General features: G+C 41.5%; 1 protein-coding gene across 3 annotated transcripts in view; it reads left to right on the top strand.

Annotated features, from left to right (window-relative positions):
* The window catches only part of LYPD6B (LY6/PLAUR domain containing 6B), a 238,005-nt gene extending 216,599 nt beyond the window's left edge, over positions 1–21,406 (top strand). For 2 of the 3 annotated variants that reach the window (XM_032636481.1, XM_032636482.1), the window contains exons 3-6: positions 1,711–1,863; positions 4,892–4,990; positions 8,557–8,687; positions 20,691–21,406. In XM_032636481.1, coding sequence (XP_032492372.1) covers positions 1,749–1,863; positions 4,892–4,990; positions 8,557–8,687; positions 20,691–20,855 — 510 coding nt within the window. In that variant the 5' untranslated portion in view covers positions 1,711–1,748 and the 3' untranslated portion in view covers positions 20,856–21,406. The remainder of the gene's footprint in view (positions 1–1,710; positions 1,864–4,891; positions 4,991–8,556; positions 8,688–20,690) is intronic. The other variant, XM_032636483.1, reaches the window with a different exon arrangement.
* Positions 21,407–25,129: the final 3,723 nt, after the last annotated feature.

Raw genomic sequence — 25,129 nt, 5'->3', positions numbered from 1 at the left:
CAAAGAAAGTATCCATGTGAAGGATTATGGTTGGATTTGTGGACGTCAAACTTTTTTTCTTTGGAAGACTCCCTAAACCCACTGAGACCTATTGATTCAGCAAGAATAAAACAGGTTCAGCATATATATACATATATATATATTTTTTTTTTTTCAAAACAATTTATATATTTATTTTTAGCCATGCCATGAGGCATGTGGGATCCTAGTTCCCCAACCAGGGATCAAACCCATGCCCCCTGCAGTGGAAGCATGGAATTTTAGCCACTGGACCACCAGGGGGAATCCCTAGCCAATATATATATATATTTTTTGCAGTACACCGGCCCCCCACTGCCGTGGCCCCTCCCGCCGCGGAGCACAGGCTCCGGACGCGCAGGCCCAGCGGCCACGGCTCACAGGCCCAGCTGCCCCGCAGCATGCGGGACCCTCCCGGACCGGGGCACGAACCCGCGCCCCCCCCCCCCCCCCCCCCGCATCGGCAGGCGGACTCCCAACCACTGCGCCACCAGGGAAGCCCCTAGCCAATATTTTTGAACCCTAAAATTCCAAAATTTTCACAGAACTTGTATTACAAGTGCTCTTATGCAAGCAGTTCTATGTGATCCTACCCAAGCCTCTACTTGATGCTCACAATTACCCAACTGTGTGGGCGGGGCGGGTGTTATTAAGCCACTTTACAGATGAAGAAATTGAGGTTAATAGAGTTTAAAGAGCTTGCCCAAGGTCAGGCCACTAATAAATAGCAGAGCTAGCACCTGAACCAAAGTCTTTGGATTCCAAGTTAGTTACTTTTTCTACTGGCCCACACCTCCCCCTTCTCAAAGAGAACCTGCTAGTGGTGATGTTCCAGGTTCCGAGCATGTCTCCTGAAGATTTCCTTACTAGCAGGTCTGCTGCTAGAGGGTGGAACCTGAGGGGCTTAAGATGGAACACCTTACTCAGTGCTGTGTTTACTCTGTTGTTTCACTGGGTTTTGGCCCTGCTGTCATTAAGTGGCTGAAAGTGATGAACAGTATCTGTGGGCCAGGACTAACGTTATATGTATGGTTTTCAAACAACTGTTATTCTGTTTCCTTGAGAACCACCTGGCTGCTTCTCCTTGCTCCCGATGTGACGGAAACAGGTGGGGATGGCATTTCATGGTTACCCTAGTTTCTCTTCTCAGTGTCTGTGTGTTCTGGGATCCAGCAGAGACTTTGTTTCTCAAACTGGTTGCCCTTTTACTCAGTGTCCTTCCTACTGCTCCAACTTTTATTGTTTCTTCCAAGTTTTGCAAGAGTTGCAAAATTCGTCAACCATAGGTATGTAACTCAGGGGATGGAATTTCAGACAGGTGGTTCTGTAACTTCAGCTGAGCATGCCTCTGACCCGATCTGTGGTTGTTCAAAGATCAGGTGGTTCAGCACGAAGTAAACCAGCCCACTGAGGCAGCAGTGGAACGGGGCGCAGCCGGGCCAGGACTGCTGCTTGATCTCCAGGAACCCAGGCCACTGGGCGTCCTGCAGCGTGCAGAGGCCTGCCCAGTAAAAGGCACTGTTTAACTCTCATCTGATGGGGAAGAATGCAGTTTACTCACAGGTGCTGGCCCTACAGAACAAGTAGATTGTTGAATATATTTGAATAATCAAGCTTTCCAAACAGAAGCAAAACGTACTCCTGGTGATGTATAAAATGCAAATAAACTCAACCAGTCTCTTTTCGCTGCAGGTGTATGAGTTTTGGACTTCTCCACACCCAGGGTCAGAATGCTACTCCTCTGTCATGCCCTCACTGTAGCTGTGGTCCAGACCTTTATCTTCTCAGAAAACCGGGCATTTGCCAAGAACATCAACTTCTATAACGTACAGCCTCCTCTTGACCGTAAGTAGTGGTTGTCACCATCACTGATGATGGGGGGGGGGGGTCAGAGTAACTGTTTGAAGTCCCTGTTTCCCTATAGTAACTTTGCCTTTTCTGGAACGTTTGGTTTATACCCAGCATAAATCAGAAAGTCTTTACTACTTCCATGAGTAAGGGTAACACATGGTGACAGAAATTTTCTCAATTTCTTTAAAATGGTTTGGCTTCCTGCTGAAGTCTCAAAAGGGTTCTTGTTTAAATTAATCTTCTGAACACTGTCCATAAGAATGGCTCAGCAGGAGAAATTCAGTGTTCTTTGTTGATATCTTCCTTGGAGAAGGATATTGACTGTAGGAAGCTTCTGCATAAATTATATATACTTTCAAATGGCCATTAACAATTTTGAAAACAGATTATTAGCATGTTTGAAATTTGGAGGGGAATACTACTTAGATTTTCACTAATGTTACGCACAGTCACTATATATACATATATAATATATATATATATTTAGTAATTCCAAGAATCGATTCTAAGGTCATTAGCCATTTGAAGAGGAAAATGCATTTAAAAATACTTTTAATGAAGTATTAACATATATATAATCTCACCTCCTTTCTCTCCAGACAAGTAAAACTTCTCTGATATACTTTACAGAGAATTGGTTATAGATGAAAATTGTTTCGTGGAAATGTGAATGCCAGTGGTTCCCACATCTGTAAGAGTATCAGAATCGCAATAAAAGCGTTTAAAACTACATATTCCTGGGTCCCTTCTCCCGAGATTCAGTAGTCAGAAGGGTGGTATGCAGAATATTTGTTTTCCCTTTTCCCCCTCTTCTTTTTAAAAAAGTTCTCCTGATGCTGTTGACACACAGCCAGGTTCGGGAACCACTGTCTTTATACTTCTAAAGGAGGAGTACTCATACTCCATACTCCTATATGATTACCATTCTGTTTTTAAGGACCTTCAGTCATTAGTAGGTGTATGTGTACGCACGTATATACTACACAACCATATACATATGAAAAATAGCCCACACACATCTTAAACTATCATCATTTATTACAAATTTCTAAATTGATAGTGATCATATACTGATAGCTTAATGGCAGAGCATAGACATACTTTTCATAAAATCTACATTACTGACAAATTTGTAACCTTTTATAAGAAAAAATTATTAAAGAGAAAAAAGTAATATTTGATTACTATAGAAAATTCCAAAGAGACAGGAAATGTGTAGAAGAAAACAATCCCAAGATTCAGAGTGAGCTCTTCTTTCCATTTTTGAATACAGCTGACCCTTGAACAACGCAGGTTTGAACTGCCTGGGTCCACTTACATGTGGATTTTTTCCCCATTGTCCATACTCTAGTACTACATGATCTGCAGAGGGCCATATGCAGGGCCGACTATAAATTACATGAGGATTTTCAACTGCATGGCGGGCTGGCGCCCCTGACCTCCACGTTGTTCAAGGGTCAACTGTGTTTCCTTCCACTGTTCTTACTCTGTATGTGTATTTAACTTCGTGACAGAGATCACACAAATTTAATTTTGCAGTAGCTTTTATTCGTTTACATTGTGTTTTGAATATTTTTCCATGACTTTGAAAGTATTTTAATGTCTTACATTAAAAATGTTTTTACTCACATAGCTGGCTATGTGCGTAAACTATTTCCCCAAGCTTTATACTGGCCCCCCAGGAGTGCACGCACACACACTCTCACAAGCAAGCTAAATGTTAACGCTTCATTGAAAATCTTTTTAAATGAAGTTTCCTCTTCAGTTGGCGAATGACCTTAGAATAGATGCTTGGAATTACTAAATCAAAAAGGTTGTGCCAGTTTATACATTAACTATTTACCTACCAGCATTGAGTTTTAGTATTTTTTAAAGTGTGCTGAATTAATAGGTGAAAATGGATTTCATTATTTATTTACTTACCTAATTCACTTTTATGCACAGGCAAAAATGAAATGTATTGCAAGAACTAATTTCATGTCCTCTGAACTTTAGCTTTTGATATTTTGCTCTTGTTTTATGCACTGCTTTCTAATTATCATCCCAACTTAGGGATGGTTTGGGTTACCTTGATCTGTGTCTGTTTCATTCTCCAAAAATAGGAGAACTGAAAGTTTCATACAGGGCTTTATACTCTGGCCTATAGAGAAATGTCAAATTTATTCCACTTTTGACTCCTCGCCCAACAAAATAACAAGATACAAGCCAGGAAAAAGAAAGCATAAAGAAAAAAAAGAACATACTAGTTGTTCTCAATCCAGACTTCCGGCGGCTTGTAATTCCTCCTTTCAGTAACACTCTTGCCTGAGTACGAGGGCCTGAGAATTACTATCATCCTTCTATTAAATGTTACATTCCTGAAAGAGGTCTAATGTTGGGATAACTGACATATATCAAATGAGATTACTTGTTTGAAGTTAAGTGTAGCTGTAATGCAAGTACATATGGATGGAAACCAACCTGGTTTTTGATGTGCCAGGGACTCTACTAGATATTTTTCTTGCAACCTGCTGTTTAATCTTTATCTCTGCAAGTCCTGGGGATCTTCACTGTCACTATTATTGTAAATATTATTATTTCTTAGAGGTTAAAAAATCATACAATTAGTGAGAAGCGCAGAATTCAAGCTTAGGTTAATGTGACTCCAGTTCTTTTCAGGGCCGATACTATATCAAAGTATTGGTTGGTTCCAATACTGCCACCATCTTTGCCTGTCCACTCAACCCTCACTTACCCCCAAGTTATAAATTATAATCGAACAATACCATGGATATGTCAAAGTGGCTCATAGAATCATTTGCATTACTCTGTAGTAGATATTCATAGATGAAATATTCAAAGAAAAGGGAATAAAGAAAATTCCGCAAAGTGTGGCCCAGCTCCATAGAAACAGAAATTGTAAGGATAATGACTTGTAACTTTCATTTGATCTAGTGAAAGTTGCTAACTTTATGCCATATTTGATGTTTGAAAAAAATTTTTAACCATACTGTTTCCCTTTCCTTTTTTTTTTTTTTTAAAGCGACACCATTTCCAAACAGCTTCAAGTGTTTTACCTGTGAAAATGCAGGGGATAATTATAACTGCAATCGATGGGCAGAAGACAAATGGTGCCCACGAAGTAAGTGTGCTGAGTTTGGAACTCTTTGGTGATCAGACCTCATTTAGATCTCTCTTAACTGGCCCTGAGCAGAGGCATCTTATGTGATGAGATTAGCAAACCAGCAGGCTGATGATGTTCTATAGAAATCAGAGATTTTTTTTGACGAGACTATCCAGACATCAGACTACTCTGAGAGTACATGGAAACTGATGCATGGCCTCCATTTGTAGTTGTATGGGCTTTGAGGAAGAATTTCTTAATATTTACCACGGAGAACAAACAGACCACAATGTTGACTAGGGCATTCTGAGAATGTCAGAAATGCTTGATGATACTGCTAGAAAAGTCCTACTTACTGGCTAAAGCAAAGGAAGGTTTTTGTACTCTTGAGATACACTGATGCTTGAGAAACTCATTCATTTATTCAACAAACATTTGAGCATCTTTTTAGTCTGTTTAGTTCCCTGGTAGATCCCCAGTGCCTAATCCAGTGCCTAGACCATATTAGGTGCTTGGTAAATATTGACAGAATGAAGGGATGCCTTTGACTAGGTAGTCGGGAAATCTTCTCTGAGGAATGTACATTTGAACTGAGAACCAAATGACCAAAACAAGTCAGCTGCGTGGACATCTGCAGGAAGAGCATGCCAGGAAGAAGGAACAGCAGGTGCAAAGGCAAGATTTGGCTTCCTCTGTGAACAGGAAGAAGGCTGGCTGGTGAGGCATAGTAGGAGATGGAGAAAGGATCTGATTGAGATTTAAGGACTGGGATGTGCAGCATCTTATTTGCTCTGATAAGAAGTTTGGATTTCATTGTAAATGTGATGGGAAGGGTGTTTAAGCCATGGAGTACAAGATGCTAGGTGTGCTCTAAAATATTTCTCTCGCTGCTGAGTGCCAAATGGATGGTTGGGCACAAGAGAAGAAGGGGACACCAAATGGGGTCTTTCATTGTTTTGGGGCAGGAGAAGATGATGACTTGGACTAAACTTGGAGGTAAAGCATGTGCTGATGGACGATTTGTAATTGAAAAACTCTACTTAGAACTATAAGGAGATCAGGCTATTTGGATTATAGGATGCACTGTTTTTTAAGTTTTCAGATGTAAAAAGCCACCAAAAACAAACTCTTAGAGACTACCAGTTTTGGTCTACTATTACCTTGAATCTTTTGGACATTTCTATATCACATTATGGCAGTGGAATAGCCTTACCTCTTCCAGATGATGCCAAACTGTGGAACCAAGAAATAGTATATACACTGGAGACCTCTACTGGGCCTGAGAATCTTATGCTGTAAATTAGCACAGATGGCTGTGACATTTACATGTCTTTCCAAGAATAATTATCAAAATATTCTTTTCTTGAGGTTATTTTACAGTTCTGAAGAGCGGTTGACTGAATTGTGCTTGTGAGTGCATGTATGCTTTTGGGGATTTGTTTCTACATTTTTCACAAACATTAATTTCAATGTTTCTGAGGCTGGTGGATGCCTCTCTTTAACTAGCTTGTGTCAGAAGGTGGGTATCATTCTTTAACCGTTTGCTTTAAATTCTCCCAAGAACTGGATGGGAAGGGTTCGGAACAGTGGTCGATTGGGGCATTGATGTCCAGCCTCTTTATGGACACTGTCTGGCACTTTTCTTATCCTCATCTTTATGGCTGGCATTATTCTTTTGGATTTTACCAAATGCTGTTCCTACTAGGTAATCGAAGCCACTTTTAACGGGAACATGCATGGAAATTTCTGGGTTTTAGAAATTCATCTCTGTTGAAACATGGGAGCAAAAGGGGGATGCTGCAGCTTTTCGCCAACAAGAAAAAGCCTGACTCAGAGAGAGATGGACTCGGAATGCCCCCCGCATTCCAGCATGCGTAACAGTACATTCTTGATTGTACACCAGCCAAGCCCCCAAAATACTAACCATCTGGAATTGAGGCTGTAATTGCTTACTTTTCACCTTGTCATTATTGAGGGGGGTGATGGTCAACCATTTCTTGGGGCACACAGGCCTGTGGCTATTCTTTGTCATCTCAGGTTTCCTTCTCACTTTATAGCTCTGCTTCTGTGGTCTGCCAGGGGTGTTAAAAGAGGTTCTCTAGGTAACAGGATATGACAAGAATGACATTTCTTATTTTATTTACCCCGGCGTTTAACTCTGACTTTGTAGGGCTGCTTTAGCATGTGTGACGGTCTCTAGGAACACAGGCAGCTACCAGTTCTCAATTCTTCTCTGTCTGGAGTACAAATGGGAATGCCTTCCAGAACATGTAGTGGTTCCCTGTCCTTCAGAGTCCCAGTCAGCTGCTCTTGTAGGGCGCTCTGCTCACGCCCAGTTCAATGCTGAGTGTACTAAGAGGCACGATAGTATGCTGGTGAAGAGCACAAACCCTGGAAAACTGCCTACGTCAGCGTCTTACCTTCCACCGCTTTCTACCTATGTGACCGTAAGCCTCAGGTTTTTTTCTCTGTGAAATGAGGATGTTAATATGACTTAAGGCCTGCTGTGAGGACTGAATGAGTGAATACATGTTAGAAGAGTGCCTGGTTGGTGGTACGCACTTAATGGGCATTTGCTATTGTTAACATTACGTAGAGCTTACAACAGCCCTGTCAACCACCCGTGCGCTTATAATTTTACTCAAACGAACATGAGCTCAAAGGCTCTCACGTGGCTTCGTCACTTGTGACACAGGCAGTTCCCTAAGCCCCGTCTTCTCAACTCTTACGTTTTCCTGCTCCCTGCCCCCACTTGTAGGGCATTGCTGCCATAGTCACTTCTCAATAAACTAAGAAGCATTGCCTTGGCCTGAGATAACTAAAGAGTAAGAGGCGCAGAACTAAAGTGGAATGTCCTAGGTTAGTGAATGAAATCACTTTCTTGAAAGAACCCTGAGAATAAAATGTGAATGGTTAAAGGGGTAATCTGTGTGGCAATGAACTAGCCCTGCAGAGCGGGAGGGGGCAGAGAAGGTAAGAGTTATCTAAAGAGGAGGAGAAAAGCTGGAAATACTTTGGGGAAAAATCAAACACGCCGGGAGGATTAGAGCCTGGAGAAGAATTAGGTAAGCAAGGTGCTCTTGGTGTGTAATTTAAGGCACCTGCTTCTCAGTCCAGGTTGCCACATGGCCTATTAGTATATAAAGAAACATATGTGGAATAATGCAACAAGTGCTATGACCCACTGCATTTTACTTTAGAGTTACAGAACATGTGCTTCAGAGGGAGAAACACAGACATACTGACACTTTCTTAGGAAATGAGCAGACCTATTTTTTTGGCGTTATACTCCTTTATTGGAGTATAATTGCTTCACAATACTGTGTTAGTTTCTGTTGTACAACAAAGTGAATCAGCTATATGTATACACATGTCCCCACATCCCCTACTCCTTGGACCTATGGTTTTGATGGTGCCCATTTATATTCATTTTAAAAATAGACATGTGCTTCAGAAGCTAATGTCTGTTCAACAATACCACCTAGAAACGTAAGGATCATCCTGAATTTTAGTCATTTCTGAAGTGACTGTTGAAAGTTTGCTTACTACATTGCAAAAAAAATAAGTTGCTTTTTTCTGCCTAGATACACAGTACTGTTTGACAGTACATCACTTTACCAGTCATGGAAGGAGTACATCCATCACCAAAAAGTGTGCCTCCACAAGTGAATGTCATTTTGTTGGCTGCCACCACAGCCAAGATTCTGAACACACGGTAAGGAGCGTATGTGTGTGTAAAGTTATTGTCCTGTGGTTTCTTGATGGTGATGGCTGGTTGTATATAAAGAGGCAGGAAGGATAAATAATGTCAAACATACGTACACTTTGAGAGAGACTCCCTTACACTGATAAAATGGAGATGAAAGAAGAAGCCTTTCTGTCCATCAAACAATAATATTACTAAACACAAATGATAATTCTTAGATTCCAGGGTCTAGACCTTGGACTTTGGGTGAGTTGTCTGAAGTCAACTCTGGAAGCCCCAAAAGCAAACAATCCATGCACTGGAGGATGACCAACATTACAGAGCCCAGCTTACATATTTTGTTTATGGCTAGAAATCACCAAGAGCACTGCACCAAGAAGGTAGAAAGAGGAAAATGGTGGCTAACTTACTGCCTCTGCTTAGACGAGGAAGTGAGAATCTGAGAGGTTAACCCCAGCTTATTAAAATGAGCAATAGAGGGCTTCCCTGGTGGTACAGTGGTTAGGGGTCCGCCTGCTGATGCATGGGACACGGGTTCGTGCCCCGGTCCGGGAAGATCCCACATGCCGCGGAGCGGCTGGGCCCGTGAGCCATGGCCGCGGAGCCTGGGCTCTGCAACAGGAGAGGCCACAACAGTGAGAGGCCCATGTACCACACACACAAAAAAATGAGCAATAGATACATTGTGCAGCCAGGATTGAGAACCACTGAGGTAGATACTTTATCTTACCTGGCCATCCTGGAAGCCATTCGATATAGATACTTTATCCTGAAAGCCTCTGTGAATGTCCAGGTTTATCAGGTTGAGGCGTTGTATCCGATATCATGACAGGGAGTGCTTCCCTTGAGAACACCTTGTGCTGTGAGGGAGCATGCCACTGTAAAGATAGGAATCAGTGTTAGTACAGACAACAAGAGTGATAATTATCCCCTAACAAGTAGTACTGAGAAAGAAAATCAATGACCAATCCAAAAGGTTCCTAGCTTTTATTTTTGTTTCAGTGTTTCTGCTTACAAACCTTCAGAAGAGTTGTTGACTCAGTTAAGCAGTCTTATTCAGTTTGCCTTTCTCTTGCTTATGCTTGGGTTGGTGCAGGTATCACACTTAAAATGAAAAGACTCTCAAGATGGTTTTTACTTTGAGGTAAGTGGGGGGAAGGCTGCCCAAGGGCCTGGATGACTCACAGACTAAAAGCCAACTCAATTCTGTCCTCAGAGAGGTCTTTAACCTCCTAAATGTTTGCACTTCAGTTACTGTCTCACTGCAACCACTTAAGAGACCCCAAGCCAGAACTGCCCATCCAGGCCCTTCCTGAATTCCCACCTCAAAGAAACGTTTCCACTTAGAAAAATTACAGTATGAAAACTTGGAGAAAAGATGGTGGAGTAGAAGGACATGAGCTCATCTTCCCTTATGAAACACCAAAATCACAGCTAACTGCTGAACAACCATTGACAAGAAAAACGCTGAAACCTACCAAAAAAGATATCCTACATCCAAAGACAAAGAGCCACAAGGAGATGGTAGAAGGGGTGCAACTGTGATAAAATCAAATCCCATACCAGCCCAGTGGGCAACCCACGAACTGGAAAATAATTCTGTCACAGAAGTTAACCCACAGGAGTGAAAGTTCTGAGCCCCACATCAAGCTCCCCAGCCTGGGGGTCTGGCAATGGGAGGAGGAGCCCCCAGAGAATCTGGCTTTGAGGCCACTGGGGTTTGTCACAGGAGCTCCACAGGACTGGAGGAAACAAACTCCACTCTTAGAGTGCGCACACAGGGTCTCGTGTGACTAGGACCCAGGGAGAAAAGCAGGGACCTCATAAGAGTCTGGGCCAGACCTACCTGCTGGTATTGGAGGGTCTCCTGTGAAGGCGGGGTGTGGCTTACTGCAGGAACAAAGACACTGGCAGTGGTAGTTCTGGGAAGTTCTCATTGGTATGAGCCCTCTGGGAGCCCGCCATTTTCTCACCAACACCTGGCCCCACCCAACAGCCTGTAGGCTCCTGTGCTGGGACACCTCAGGCCAAATAACCAACGGGGTGGGAACACAGCCCCACCCATCAACAGGCAGGCTGCTTAAAGTCTTCCTGAGCACACAGCTACCAGCTAAATATACCTCCTGACACGGCCCTGCCCACCAGAGGGACATGACCCAGCTCCACCCACCAGTGGGTAGGAACCAGTCCCTCCCACCGAAAAGCCTGCTTAAGCTCCTGGACCAACCTCCTTTGATATACACAGATCAATCAGCGTGGTACACCACATCAACAATTTGAAGAATAAAAACCATAGGATCATCTCAATAGATGCAGAAAAAGCTTTTGACAAAATTCAACACCCATTTATGATAATAACCCTACAGAAAGTGGGCATAGAGGGAACCAATGTAATCAAGGCCATATATGACAAACCCACAGCAAACATCATTCTCAATGGTGAAAAACTGAAAGCATTTCCTGTAAGATCAGGAACAAGGCAAGGATGTCCATTCTCACCACTGTTATTCAACATAGTTTGGAAGTCCTAGCCATGGCAATCAGAGAAGAAAAAGAAAAGGGATCCAAATTGAAAAAGAAGTAAAACTGTTACTGCTTGCAGATGACATGATACTATAAATAGAAAACCCTAAAGATGCTACCAGAAAACAACCAGAGCTCATCAATGAATTTGGTAAAGTTGTGGGATGCAGAAATCTCTTGCATTCCTATATGCTAACAATGAAAGATCAGAAAGAGAAATCAAAGAAATGATCCCAATTACCACTGCATCAAAAAGAACAAAATACCTAGGAATAAACCTACCTAAGGAGACAAAAGACCTGTACTCAGAAAACTAAGACGCTGATGAAAGAAATCAAAGGTGACACAAACAAATGGAGAGATATACCATATTCTTGAAATGGAAGAATCAATGTTGTCAAAATGACTATACTACCCAAAGCAATCTACAGATTCAATGCAATCTCTATCAAATTACCAGTGGCATTTTTCAGAGAACTAAAACAAAAAGTTTTAATATTTGTATGGAGACACAAAAGACCCCAAATAGCCAAAGCAATCCTGAGAAAGAAAAACTGAGTTGGAGAATCAGGCTCCCTGACTTCAGACTGTACCACTTACAAAGAGCTACAGTAACCAAAACAGTATGGTACTGGCACAAAAACAGAAATATAGATCCATGGAACAGGATAGAAAGCCCAGAGATAAACCCACACACCTATGGTCAATTAATCTATGACAAAACAAGGCAAGACTATACAATGGAGAAAAGACAGTCTCTTCAATAAATGGTGCTGGGAAAACTGGACAGCATGTAAAAGAATGAAATTAGACACTCCCTAACACCATACACAAAAATCAACTCAAAATGGATTAAAGACCTAAATGTAAGGCCTGATACTCTAAAACTCTTAGAGGAAAACATAGGCAGAACACTCTGGCATAAATCACAGCAGTATCTTTTTTGATCCGTCTCCTAGAATAACGGAAATAAAACAAGCAAACAAAACAAAAAAGGACCTAATTAAACTCAAGAGCTTTTGTACAGCAAAGGAAACCATAAACAAAACAAAAAGACAACCCACAGAATGGGAGAAAATATTTGCAAATGAAGCAACCAACAAGGGATTAATCTTCAAAATATACAAGCAGCTCAATATCAGAAAAACAAACAACCCAATCCAAAAATGGGCAGAAGACCTAAATAGACATTTCTCCAAAGAAGACATACAGATGGCCTAGAGGCACATGAAAAGCTGCTCAACATCACTAATTATTAGAGAAATGCAAATCAAAACTATAACGAGATATCACCTCACACCAGTTAGAATGGCCATCATCAAAAAGTCTACAAACAATAAATGCTGGAGAAGGTGTGGAGAAAAGAGGAACCTCCTACACTGTTGGTGGGAATGTAAATTGGTACAGCCACTATGGAGAGCAGTATGGAGTTTCCTTAAAAAACTAAAAATAGGAAGATGGCAGATGAGTAAGACACGGAGATCGCCCTCCTCCCCACGGATACACCAGAAATACAACTACACGTGGAACAACTCCTACAGAACACCTACTGAAGGCTGGCAGAAGATCTCAGACCTCCCTAAAGGGAAGAAACTCCCCACGTACCTGGGTAGGGCAAAAGAAGAAAAGAAAAAACAGAGACAAAAGAATAAGGACGGCACCTGCACCAGTGGGAGGGAGCTGTGAAGGAGGAAAAGTTTCCACACACTAGGAAGCCCCTTCGCGGGCGGAGACTGCGGGAGGCGGAGCAGGGAGCTTCAGGACCGCGGAGGAGTGCACAGTGACGGGTGTGGAGGGCAAAGCGGGGAGATTCCCGCACAGAGGATGAGTGCCGACAGGCACTCACCAGCCCGAGAGGCTTGTCTGCTCACCCGCCAGGGCGGGCGGGGCTGCGAGCTGAGGCTCGGTTTCGGTTTCAGACGGAGCGCAAGGAGAGGACTGGGGTTGGCGGCTTGAACATCGCCTGAAGGGATTAGTGCACCACGGCTAGCCGGGAGGGAGTCCGGGGAAAAGTCTGCACCTGCCAAAGAGGCAAGAGACTTTTTCTTCCCTCTTTGTTTCCTGGTGCGCAAGGAGAGGGGTTTAAGAGCACTGCTTAAAGGAGCTCCAGAGACGGGTGCGAGCCGCGGCTAAAAGCGCGGACCCCAGAGACGGGTGGGAGACGCTAAGGCTGCTGCTGCCGCCACCAAGGGGCCTGTGTGCAAGCACAGGTCACTCTCCACACCCCTCTTCCGTGGAGCCTGTGCAGCCCGCCACTGCCAAGTTCCCGGGATCCAGGGACAACTTCCCAGGGAGAACGCACAGCAGGCCTCAGGCTGGAGCAACGTCACGCCGGCCTCTGCCGCCGCAGGCCGGCCCTGCACGCAGTGCCCCTCCCTCCCCCCCCCCCCCCACCGCCCCGGCCTGAGTGAGTCGGAGCCCCCAAATCAGCGGCTCCTTTAACCCCGTCCTGTCTGAGCAAAAAACAGACTCCCTCCAGCAACCTACACGCAGAGGCAAGGCCAAATCCAAAGCTGAGCTCCTGTGAGCTGTGAGAACAAAGAAGAGAAAGGGAAATCTCTCCCAGCAGCCTCAGAAGCAGCGGATTAAAGCTCCACAATCAACTTGATATACCCTGCATCTGTGGAATACCTGAATAGACAAGGAACGATCCCAAATTGAAGAGGTGGACTTTAGGAGCGAGATCTATGATTTTTTTCCCTTTTCCTCTTTTTGTGAATGTGTACGTGTATGCTTCTGTGTGAGATCTTGTCTGTATAATCTTGTTTCCACCATTTGTCCTAGGGCTCTATCCGTCCATGGTTTTTTTTAAAAACTTTTTTCTTAATAATTTTAATTGTAATAACTTCATTATACTTTACCTTCATTCTTTCTCTTTCTTTCCTTCCTTCCTTCCCTCCTTTAGACAACGAATCACCCCAAATTGAGGAGGTGGTCTCTGAGAGCAAGATTTATGATTTTTCCCCCTTTACCTCTTTTTGTGAGGGTGTATGTGTATGCTTCTGTGTAAGATTTTCTCTGTATAGCTTTGCTTCCAACATTTGTCCTAAGGTTCTATCGTCCCTTTTTTTTTTTCTTTTCTAAATATTTTTTAATTCAATAACTATATTATACTTTATTTTATTTTTACTGTATCTTCTTTCTTTCTGTCTTTTTTCCTTCTTTACCTCCTTCCTTCCTTCCTCCCTCCCTCCTTTCTTTCCTTCTTTGCTTCTTTCTTCCTTCCTTCCTTTCCTCCTTTCCTTCTTTCTTTCCTCATACTTCTACTAATTCTCTCTACTTTTTCTCCCTTTTATTCTGAGCCGTGTGGATGAAAGGCTCTTGGTGCTCCAGCCAGGAGTCAGGGCTCTGCCTCTGAGGTAGGAGAGCCAACTTCAGGTCACTGGTCAACAAGAGACCTCCCAGCTCCACATAATATTAAACGGCAGAAATCTACCAGAGACCTCCATCTTAAAACCAGCACCCAGCTTCACTCAACGACCAGCAAGCCACAGTGCTGGACAACCTATGCCAAACAACTAGCAAAACAGGAACACAACCCCACCCATTAGCAGAGAGGTGGCCTAAAATCATAATAAGGCCACAGACACCCCAAAACACACCACCAGACGTGACCCTGCCCACTAGAGAGACAAGATCCAGCCTCATCCACCACAACACAGGCACTAGTCCCCTCCACCAGGAAGCCTACACAACCCACTGAAACAACCTTAGCCACTGGAGACAGACATCAAAAACAACAGGAACTACGAACCTGCAGCCTGCAAAAAGGAGACCCCAAACACAGTAAGATAAGCAAAATGAGAAGACAGAGAAACACACAGAAGATGAAGGACCAAGATTAAAATGCACCAGACCTAACAAATGAAGAGGAAATAGGCACTCTACCTGAAAAAGAATTCAGAATAATGATAGTAAGGATGATCCAAAATCTTGGAAGTAGAATGGACAAAATGCAAGAAACAGTTAACAAGGACCTACAAGAACTAAAGATGAAACAAGCAACGATGAACAATGCAATAAATGAAATTAAAAATACTCTAGAAGGGATCAATAGCAGAATAACTGAGGCAGAAGAACGGATAAGTGACCTGGAAGATAAAGTAGTGGAAATAACTACTGCAGAGCAGAATAAAGAAAAAAGAATGAAAACAACTGAGGACAGCCTCACAGACCTCTGGGACAACATCAAACACACCAACATTCGAATTATAGGGGTTCCAGAAGAAGAAGAAAGGGACTGAGAAAATATTTGAAGAGATTATAGCTGAAAACTTCCCTAATATGGGAAAGGAAATAGTTAATCAAGTCCAGGAAGCACAGAGAGTCCCATACAGGATAAATCCAAGAAACACGCCAAGACACATATTAATCAAAGTGTCAAAAATTAAATACAAAGAAAGCATATTAAAAGCAGCAAGGGAAGAACAACAAATAACACATAAGGGAATCCCCCATAAGGTTAACAGCTGATCTCTCAGCAGAAACCCTACCAGCCAGAAGGGAGTGGCAGGACATACTGAAAGTGATGAAGGAGAAAAACCTGCAACCAAGACTACTCTACCCAGCAAGGATCTCATTCACATTTGATGGAGAAATTAAAACCTTTACAGACAAGCAAAAGCTGAGAGAGTTCAGCACCACCAAACCAGCTTTACAACAAATGCTAAAGGAACTTCTCTAGACAAGAAACACAAGAGAAGGAAAAGACCTATAATAACAAACCCAAAGCAATTTAGAAAATGGGAATAGGAACATACATATCAATAATTACCTTAAATGTAAATGGACTAAATGCTCCCACCAAAAGACACAGATTGGCTGAATGGATACAAAAACAAGACCCTTATATATGCTGTCTACGAGAGACCCACTTCAGACCTAGAGACACATACAGACTGAAAGTAAGGGGATGGAAAAAGATATTCCATGCAAATGGAAACCAAAAGAAAGCTGGAGTAGCAATTCTCATATCAGACAAAATAGACTTTAAAATAAGGACTATTAAAAGAGACAAAGAAGGACACTACATAATGATCAAGGGATCGATCCAAGAAGAAGATATAACAATTGTAAATATTTACGCACCCAACATAGGAGCACCTCAATACATAAGGCAAATACTAACAGCCATAAAAGAGGAGATCGACAGTAACACATTCATAGTAGGGGACTTTAACACCCCACTTTCACCCATGGACAGATCATCCAAAATGAAAATAAATAAATAAACACAAGCTTTAAATGATAACATTAAACAAGATGGACTTAATTGATATTTATAGGACACTCCATACAAAAACAACAGAATACACATTTTTCTCAGGTGCTCATGGAACATTCTCCAGGATAGATCATATCTTGGGTCACAAATCAAGCCTTGGTAAATTTAAGAAAATTGAAATTGTATCAAGTATCTTTTCTGACCACAATGCCATGAGACTAGATATCAATTACAGGAAAAGATTTGTAAAAAATACAAACACATGGAGGCTAAAAAATACAAACACATGGAGGCTAAACAATACACTACTTAATAATGAAGTGATCACTGAAGAAATCAAAGAGGAAATAAAAACATACCTAGAAACAAATGACAGTGGAGACACAACGACCCAAAACCTATGGGATGCAGCAAAAGCAGTTCTAAGGGGGAAGTTTATAGCAATACAAGCCCACCTTAAGAAGCAGGAAACATCTCGAATAAACAACCTAACCATGCACCTAAAGCAGTTAGAGAAAGAAGAACAAAAAGCCCCCAAAGCTAGCAGAAGGAAAGAAATCATAAAAATCAGATCAGAAATAAATGAAAAAGAAATGAAGGAAACGATAGCAAAGATCAATAAAACTAAAAGCTGGTTCTTTGAGAAGATAAACAAAATAGTTAAACCACTAGCCAGACTCATCAAGAAAAAAAGGGAGAAGACTCAAATCAATAGAATTAGAAATGAAAAAGGAGAAGTAACAACTGACACTGCAGAAATAAAAAAAATCATGAGAGATTACTACAAGCAACTCTATGCCAATAAAATGGACAATCTGGAAGAAATGGACAAATTCTTAGAAATGCACAACCTGCCAAGACTGAATCAGGAAGAAATAGAAAATATGAGCAGACCAATCGCAAGCACTGCAATTGAAACTGATTAAAAATCTTCCAACAAACAAAAGCCCAGGACCAGATGGCTTCACAGGTGAATTCTGTCAAACGTTTAGAGAAGAGCTAACACCTGTCCTTCTCAAACTCTTCCAAAATATAGCAGAGGGAGGAACACTCCCAAATTCCTTCTGGGAGGCCACCATCACCTTGATACCAAAACCACACAAGGATGTCACAAAGAAAGAAAACTACAGGCCAATATCACTGATGAACATAGATGCAAAAATCCTCAACAAAATACTAGCAAACAGAATCCAACAGCACATTAAAAGGATCATACACCATGATCAAGTGGGGTTTATCCCAGGAATGCAATGATTCTTCAATATACGCAAATCTATCAATGTGATAAACCATATTAACAAATTGAAGGAGAAAAACCATATGATTATCTCAATAGATGCAGAGAACGCTTTCGACAAAATTCAACACCCATTTATGATAAAAACCCTGCAGAAAGTAGGCACAGAGGGAACTTTCCTCAACATAATAAAGGCCATATATGACAAGCCCACAGCAAACATCATCCTCAATGGTGAAAAACTGAAGGCATTTCCACTAAGATCAGGAACAAGACAAGGTTGTCCACTCTCACCACTCTTATTCAACATAGTTTTGGAAGTTTTAGCCACAGCAATCAGAGAAGAAAAGGAAATAAAAGGAATCTAAATCAGAAAAGAAGAAGTAAAGCTGTCACTGTTTGCAGATGACATGATACTATACATAGAGAATCCTAAAGATGCTACCAGAAAACTACTAGAGCTAATCAATGAATTTGGTAAAGTAGCAGGATACAAAATTAATGCACAGAAATCTCTGGCATTCCTATATACTAATGATGAAAAATCTGAAAGTGAAATCAAGAAAACACTCTCATTTACCATTGCAACAAAAAGAATAAAATATCTAGGAATAAACCTACCTAAGGAGACAAAAGACCTATATGCAGAAAATTATAAGACACTGATGAAAGAAATGAAAGATGATACAAATAGATGGAGAGATATACCATGTTCTTGGATGGGAAGAATCAACATTGTGAAAATGACTCTACTACCCAAAGCAATCTACAGATTCACTGCAATCCCTATCAAACTACCACTGGCATTTTTCACAGAACTAGAACAAAAAATTTCGCAATTTGTATGGAAACACAAAAGACCCCGAATAGCCAAAGCAATCTTGAGAACGAAAAAAGGAGCTGGAGGAATCAGGCTCCCTGACTTCAGACTATACTACAAAGCTACAGTAATCAAGACAGTATGGTACTGGCACAAAAACAGAAAGATAGATCAATGGAACAGGATAGAAAGCCCAGAGATAAACCCACGCACATATGAACACCTTATCTTTGATAAAGGTGGCAGGAATGTACAGTGGAGAAAGGACAGCCTCTTCAATAAATGGTGCTGGGAAAACTGGACAGGTACATGTAAAAGTATGAGATTAGATCACTCCCTAACACCATACACAAAAATAAGCTCAAAATGGATTAAAGACCTAAATGTAAGGCCAGAAACTATCAAACTCTTAGAGGAAAACATAGGCAGAACACTCTATGACATAAAATCACAGCAAGATCCTTTCTGACCCACCTCCTAGAGTAATGGAAATAAAAATAAACAAATGGGACCTAATGGAACTTCAAAGCTTTTGCACAGCAAAGGAAACCATAAACAAGACCAAAAGGCAACCCTCAGAATGGGAGAAAATATTTGCAAATGAAGCAACTGACAAAGGATTAATCTCCAAAATTTACCAGCAGCTCATGCAGCTCAATAACAAAAAAACAAACAACCCAATCCAAAAATGGGCAGAAGACCTAAATAGACATTTCTCCAAAGAAGATATACAGAATGCCAACAAACACATGAAAGAATGCTCAACATCATTAATCATTAGAGAAATGCAAATCAAAACTACAATGAGATATCATCTCACACCAGTCAGAATGGCCATCATCAAAAAATCTAGAAACAATAAACGCTGGAGAGGGTGTGGAGAAAAAGGAACACTCTTGCACTGCTGGTGGGAATGTGAATTGGTTCAGCCACTATGGAGAACAGTATGGAGGTTCCTTAAAAAACTACAAATAGAATTACCATATGACCCAGCAATCCCACTACTGGGCATATACCCTGAGAAAACCAAAATTCAAAAAGAGTCATGTACCAAAATGTTCATTGCAGCTCTATTTACAATAGCCCGGAGATGGAAACAACCTAAGTGTCCATCATCGGATGAATGGATAAAGAAGATGTGGGACATATATACAATGGAATATTACTCAGCCATTAAAAAAAATGAAATAATGCCATTTGCAGCAACATGGATGACCTGGAGATTGTCTTTCTCTTTCTTAGTATTATAAATATATGGTATCAGTTATATGCTGAATCTTTAAAAGAAATGATATAAATGAACTTATTTACAAAACAGAAACAGACTCACAGACTTTGAAAACAAACTTATGGTTACCAAAGGGGAAAGGTGGGGGAGAGGGATAAATTGGGAGTTTGGGGTTGATATTTACACACTACTATATTTTAAATAGATAACCAGCAAGGACCTACTGTGTAGCACAGGGAACTCTGCTCAATATCCTGCAATAACTTATATGGGAAAAGAATTTGAAAAAGAATAGATACATGTCTAACTGTTCAGGTGCTGGACACCTGAAACTAACACATCAACTATACTCCAATATAAAATAAAAATATTTTTAAAGAAAACTTACCTATTAACTATTCTTCAGAAATATTCTTAATGGCTACATAATATTAAAATATGTGTTTGTACTATAATTTGTTTATCTAATTCCTTATTAAAAATACTAGACAGCTTTTAATATTTCTTTATTCTAAAATAAGCCCCACATAATCTTTGTGATTTTGGTGCATATTACTGGATTGATTTATATAAATAATCTTGAAGCTCTTGATAAAGATTGCCAAATTTCTCCCCAGAAAAACTGAAGCAATTATATTCTCAGTAGCAGTGTTTGAGAATATCAAAATTACTACCATGTCACGGACCCAGGCTCATGTACATTTTGGAAATCTTTGTCAATTTGATAGGAAAAAGGTACATTTTCAAATTCATAATGTTTACTAAGTCTCAAACATTTAAAAAATAAGATAGCATTTTTCTCTTGTATGCCATATTTTAGAAAATTTTTAAATTGAAATAAAATTTTATATACTCATAAAAGATAAAAAAATAATTCTGTCCTCAGAGCTGAAGAAGGCTTTTGTTTTTCTTCATTTGACCCTTCCCTCTTCTTCCCTTTATTCACTTGCTCTTTCCTTCTCCTCTTCCTTTGGTAACAGGAGTGTAGGTCTTGCTGTGAAGGGATGATCTGCAATGTTGAGTTACCCACCAACCACACTAATGCGGTCTTTGCTGTGACACATGTTCAGAGGACGTCTGGCAGCCGTGCCCCTGCGCTCCACCTACCAGTGCTGGCCTGGGCCTTCATGCTGCTGTTGATGTGATACCACCATTCCTGGGCGAGGCAGAGACCAGCCCTCTAAATCACAAGCCAACAACTGTGTAAACAGTGAACTTTGGAGTGAAGACCCATCTTGCACTTGGTGAAGAATGCTCATCGGACCCCAAAGCAGAAGCCAGTTGGTGCTTAGCTGAAATGCTCCTGCACGAGGCCACTGAGGAAGGGGACTTGGCAGGGACTGAGGGATTATGTGGATTTTATATTTCTTGATCAAAGGGGCTGCATCTGGTCACTACTGCAAGGAGAGTCTTGCCAGCATCTACTACGGGCAGGTTCGGTAGCCTGTATTGTCCCCACCTGACCAGGCCTGGAGCAGAAAGGACTCCTTGACTGATCAACTCCTTCAGGGGCTGCTGGATCAGACCCTCTCTTTTCTGTGATTAGCTCAGAGCATCTCTATGACATATAACCCTTCCCCAATAAGAAAACAATTTCCCCGCCAACGGTGTAGTCAATGAGAAGGGCAACTACAAGAAGAAAACTTCCAGTGGAACTAATATGAAACCCATTGGCTATTGTGGGGGGAAATAAAACTTTTAAATTATACAATGTAAAATGCACGCTTATGTGTTTCTTGGCTGATGTGGAGACCTCAGGTGAAACATTAACCAGTGTCATAAGGGAGGCTAATTGAAGTTACGTGTTCATGCACTACAGGTGATATATTCTAGCTTAAAGTACAAAATTCTATGCCATTGTGACTTAGTTTTTTCTTTTGGGTGAAGGACCCTTCTTAGGATGCTAAATGCAAAACTAGTGAATTGAGAAGGTGAGGAAACCTCCCTGATCAAGGAAGAGGATACCTTATCATGTGATGGACCCCCAAAAGTAGCAGCTTAAAGACAGAGAAACTGGCACCAGTGTCCCTCTCCCAGTCAACTTGCCTCTGAATGTCAGGGCCACTAAGAGAACATTTCTAAACACATGCTAAAATGTCTGGTCCCCTTGTCTTCTCTTTCCTTCTTATAACACAGTCCCAGAATCCTAATTTCCTGCCTTTACACTTTGGGGTGACCTTTAAACACTCTGCCCTTGTATGTATAGTGAGGAGTTAATGAATTGTTTGGTTTTTTTTGAGTTGAGCATCTACCATTAGAATACTGAGTGCTCCATAGAATCCACTAATGATGCTGTCCTTGCCACACGGGCTCATCTACGATGGGGGTTGGCAAACTATGGGCCATGGGACAAATACATCTCACTGCTCTCAGTCTGCTGTAGCAAATAGGCTGTTGACCAGGTGGCTTAAACTAAAACATGTCATCCTCACAGTTCTGGAGACTGGGAAATGCAAGATCAAGGTGCCAGCAGATCTACTGTCTGGTGAGAGCCCTCTTCCAGGTTTGCAGACTGGTTTTCTCATATCCTCTCAAGGCAGAGTGCAGAGTGAGCGTAAGGGTACTAATCGCGTTCAGGAGGCTCCACCTGCATGACCTAGCCATCTCCCAGAGGGCCCACATCCAAATACCACCACATCTGGGATTTAGGCTTCAACACATGAATTTGGGGGAGACAGATGCTCACTCTATAGCAACTACCTATTTCTGTGAACACAGTTTTATTGGAACACAGCCGTGCCTATTCGTTTACCTATTGTCTACAAGCTTCTTTCCTGCTACAACACCGAGGATGAGTAGATGCAGCAAAGAGCATCTGGCCCACGAAATCTAAAAGATTTACTATTTTGCCTTCTACAGGAAAAGTGTGCCGACCCCTAACCTCTGAAATGGCAGAAGTGCATTGGGAGAAAGCTGCTTGCTTTACAGGGACCGTGGTGCTCACGGGGGTTCCTCAGCCTCTGCAGTGGTTTTTGCCAGATCACTTTCCTTAGATGCATCCATGAATGTTTCTTCGTTTTGATTGTTTGTTCCACTCCTTTGATTCAGCCTCTCAGTAGTTACGTGCTGTTGTAAGGTGCCGAACCGTCTGTTTCTTCTCATCCTTGACACACTGAGAGAGTCTCATCCTAAGGCTCTTTAGCTTCCAGTACAACAGGGAGGAAGCAGACATCGTTACCTCCCTGTCTCTGGCTGAAACCCCCGACTCACCTGGAAGCATCCGTTTTGAAGCCTGATGTAAATTTATCCTGCCTTTCACTCAGCACCTTGAAGTATTTGAGTTTTTATCATTTATGCTTGTTTGAAATTAATTATATATGGCTTCAGTTGGAACATTTTAATAGCACCTTTGGTGGGTGTCTTTTTATTCGTCTGTGTAGTTGACGAATTGGTTAAAAAACCATTAGCAGCCAGTATTTTCTTCTGATTTTGTTTCTGCTTTCTAGATTAATGATCTTTCCTTTTTTTTCCTTTCTTGAGGAAACATCTTAATTTTCTCTTCTTCACCCCACACATTTTGTTTTCATGGATTGCCCTCCTTACCTTAACACCAGTCCACTGAGCATTTAAGATAGGGCGATGCTGAGCAAAAGAGAGAACACACAGAGGAAACAAACTCCTGCAAAGGCAGCTGAGTGAGTAGGGGTGCCAGATTTACAAACATTTAAGAGCATGGGATGCCCCATTAAATTGGAATTTCAGATAAACAACAATTTTTTAGTATAAGTTATTCATGAACTCATAAGTGTGGCTCATCTAAGGCAATGTTTTCAAGTCCCTGTAATCAGAATCTTCTGGGTAACCTCAAAACAATACAAATTCCCAGGGCATCCTGGAGACACTGACTCAGTAGATCTGGGATGGAAGCCCAAGCCTAACCCCAATAATTAAATGTTAAAGAAAAAGCTCCCAGATGATATGATGCTCAGCCGGGTGTGTTACCCTTGACCTGAGAGGTTTATTCCTTTTTCTGAAGCCCAGTCTTCGGCCACATAATAGAAGTGCTAATGAATAATAAATATGCTCACAAGTAACCTGGGTTGGAGCTGTGGTTCTCATTGTGGTCTCCGGACCAGCAGTGTCAGCATCACCTGGGAACTTGTTAGAAATGCAAATGCTCAGCCTCCATTCTAGGCCCACTGAATCAGAAATTCTGAGGGTTCAATCTGTGTTTTAATAAAGTTTCCAGGTGCTTCTGATGCACACACAAGTTCAAGAACCACTGGACCAGAGAAGTGCTTCCTAAACGTCTTCTGTAAACGGGTCCTTGGTGGCTGCATGAAAATCACTCAGGGAACTTATATTTAAAAAAAAAAAAAAGAAAAGAAAATCAGACTCCCAGGCCCCAAATCCAGAAAGTCAGATTCTTTTTGTTGGGGCCGAGTCAGAAAATCTGTATTTTTATAAATTCCTCAAGTGATTCTGATACATAGCCATTTTGGGAGCCACTAAACTAGAGAATGAGAGATGGGGGTGACTTACTGATCAGAAGGCCCAAACTTTTAACACCTGACCTTGAAAGCCCTCTGCATTATAAATGGACTCTGTGTGCTGTCTCCAATGTAACTGTTTTAAAACTAGAATCCAAAAATCTAATCAGAGTCCATTGTGTGGATTTTTTTAGTCCACTGCATAGTGACTTAGAATGGCCAAGTGTTCCAGACCTCAGATTAATTTCATTTGCTCCTAATGAGCAAGATGATGAAAAGTACTTTGTCAAAATGTCCATTGAAAACTGGAGTAGTGAGGGCATGAGGGTATGTAGGTTTGTTCTTATAAAAGAGACAAGGGGATTAGCTATGAATATGAGGAGTGTGTGAGGGAATGACCTGTCAAAGGTCCATTTTGAATAGATCTACATTCTAGAATAAACGGAATTCCCATCCATCACTTTCTGAAAAAGAAAAAAAAAAAAAGGTACAGAACACATCTTTTCCTTGCTGTGTCTAAACCCTCCCCAAATCCAACTCTGAGTGAAGTTAGCAGCCAGAAATTACAGGTATTATTTTCCATACAGTCTGCATTCTGCTGTGTCAGTCACTGTGTAAAATACATCTCATAAGAAAAGGGAAGGAGGTGGGTCAGTTTCCCTTTCTCACTGGGAGAAAACTTATAAAGCTGTGCAAAACGTGAAATAAGCAGTATGAACCGGCACGGACTTAGGAACTGGGAAATATCTCACAGGTAAGAAATTACTAACTCTAATGCACGATTTTTGTGACGTCAATTGCCATCTTATGAAACTTTGCTCTGACCTTTGGATCTTGGACATTTTATTTTTCACCTAGATCTTGGTCACTGACTCTTTGGTTTGTGGAGGGTTTCACTGTGATGCTGGATATGTCACGGGACAAAGCATGCCAGAGGACAAGGGTGAATAGTGGATACACAAAGGTGAAAGTTGTAGAAACTGGAGAGA

The sequence above is a fragment of the Phocoena sinus genome, chromosome 7 (genome assembly GCF_008692025.1).
Source record: "Phocoena sinus isolate mPhoSin1 chromosome 7, mPhoSin1.pri, whole genome shotgun sequence".
Classification (NCBI taxonomy): Eukaryota; Metazoa; Chordata; class Mammalia; order Artiodactyla; family Phocoenidae; genus Phocoena; species Phocoena sinus.
Note: the sequence above shows the minus strand (reverse complement) of the source record. Positions and strands in the feature narration are given on the sequence as shown.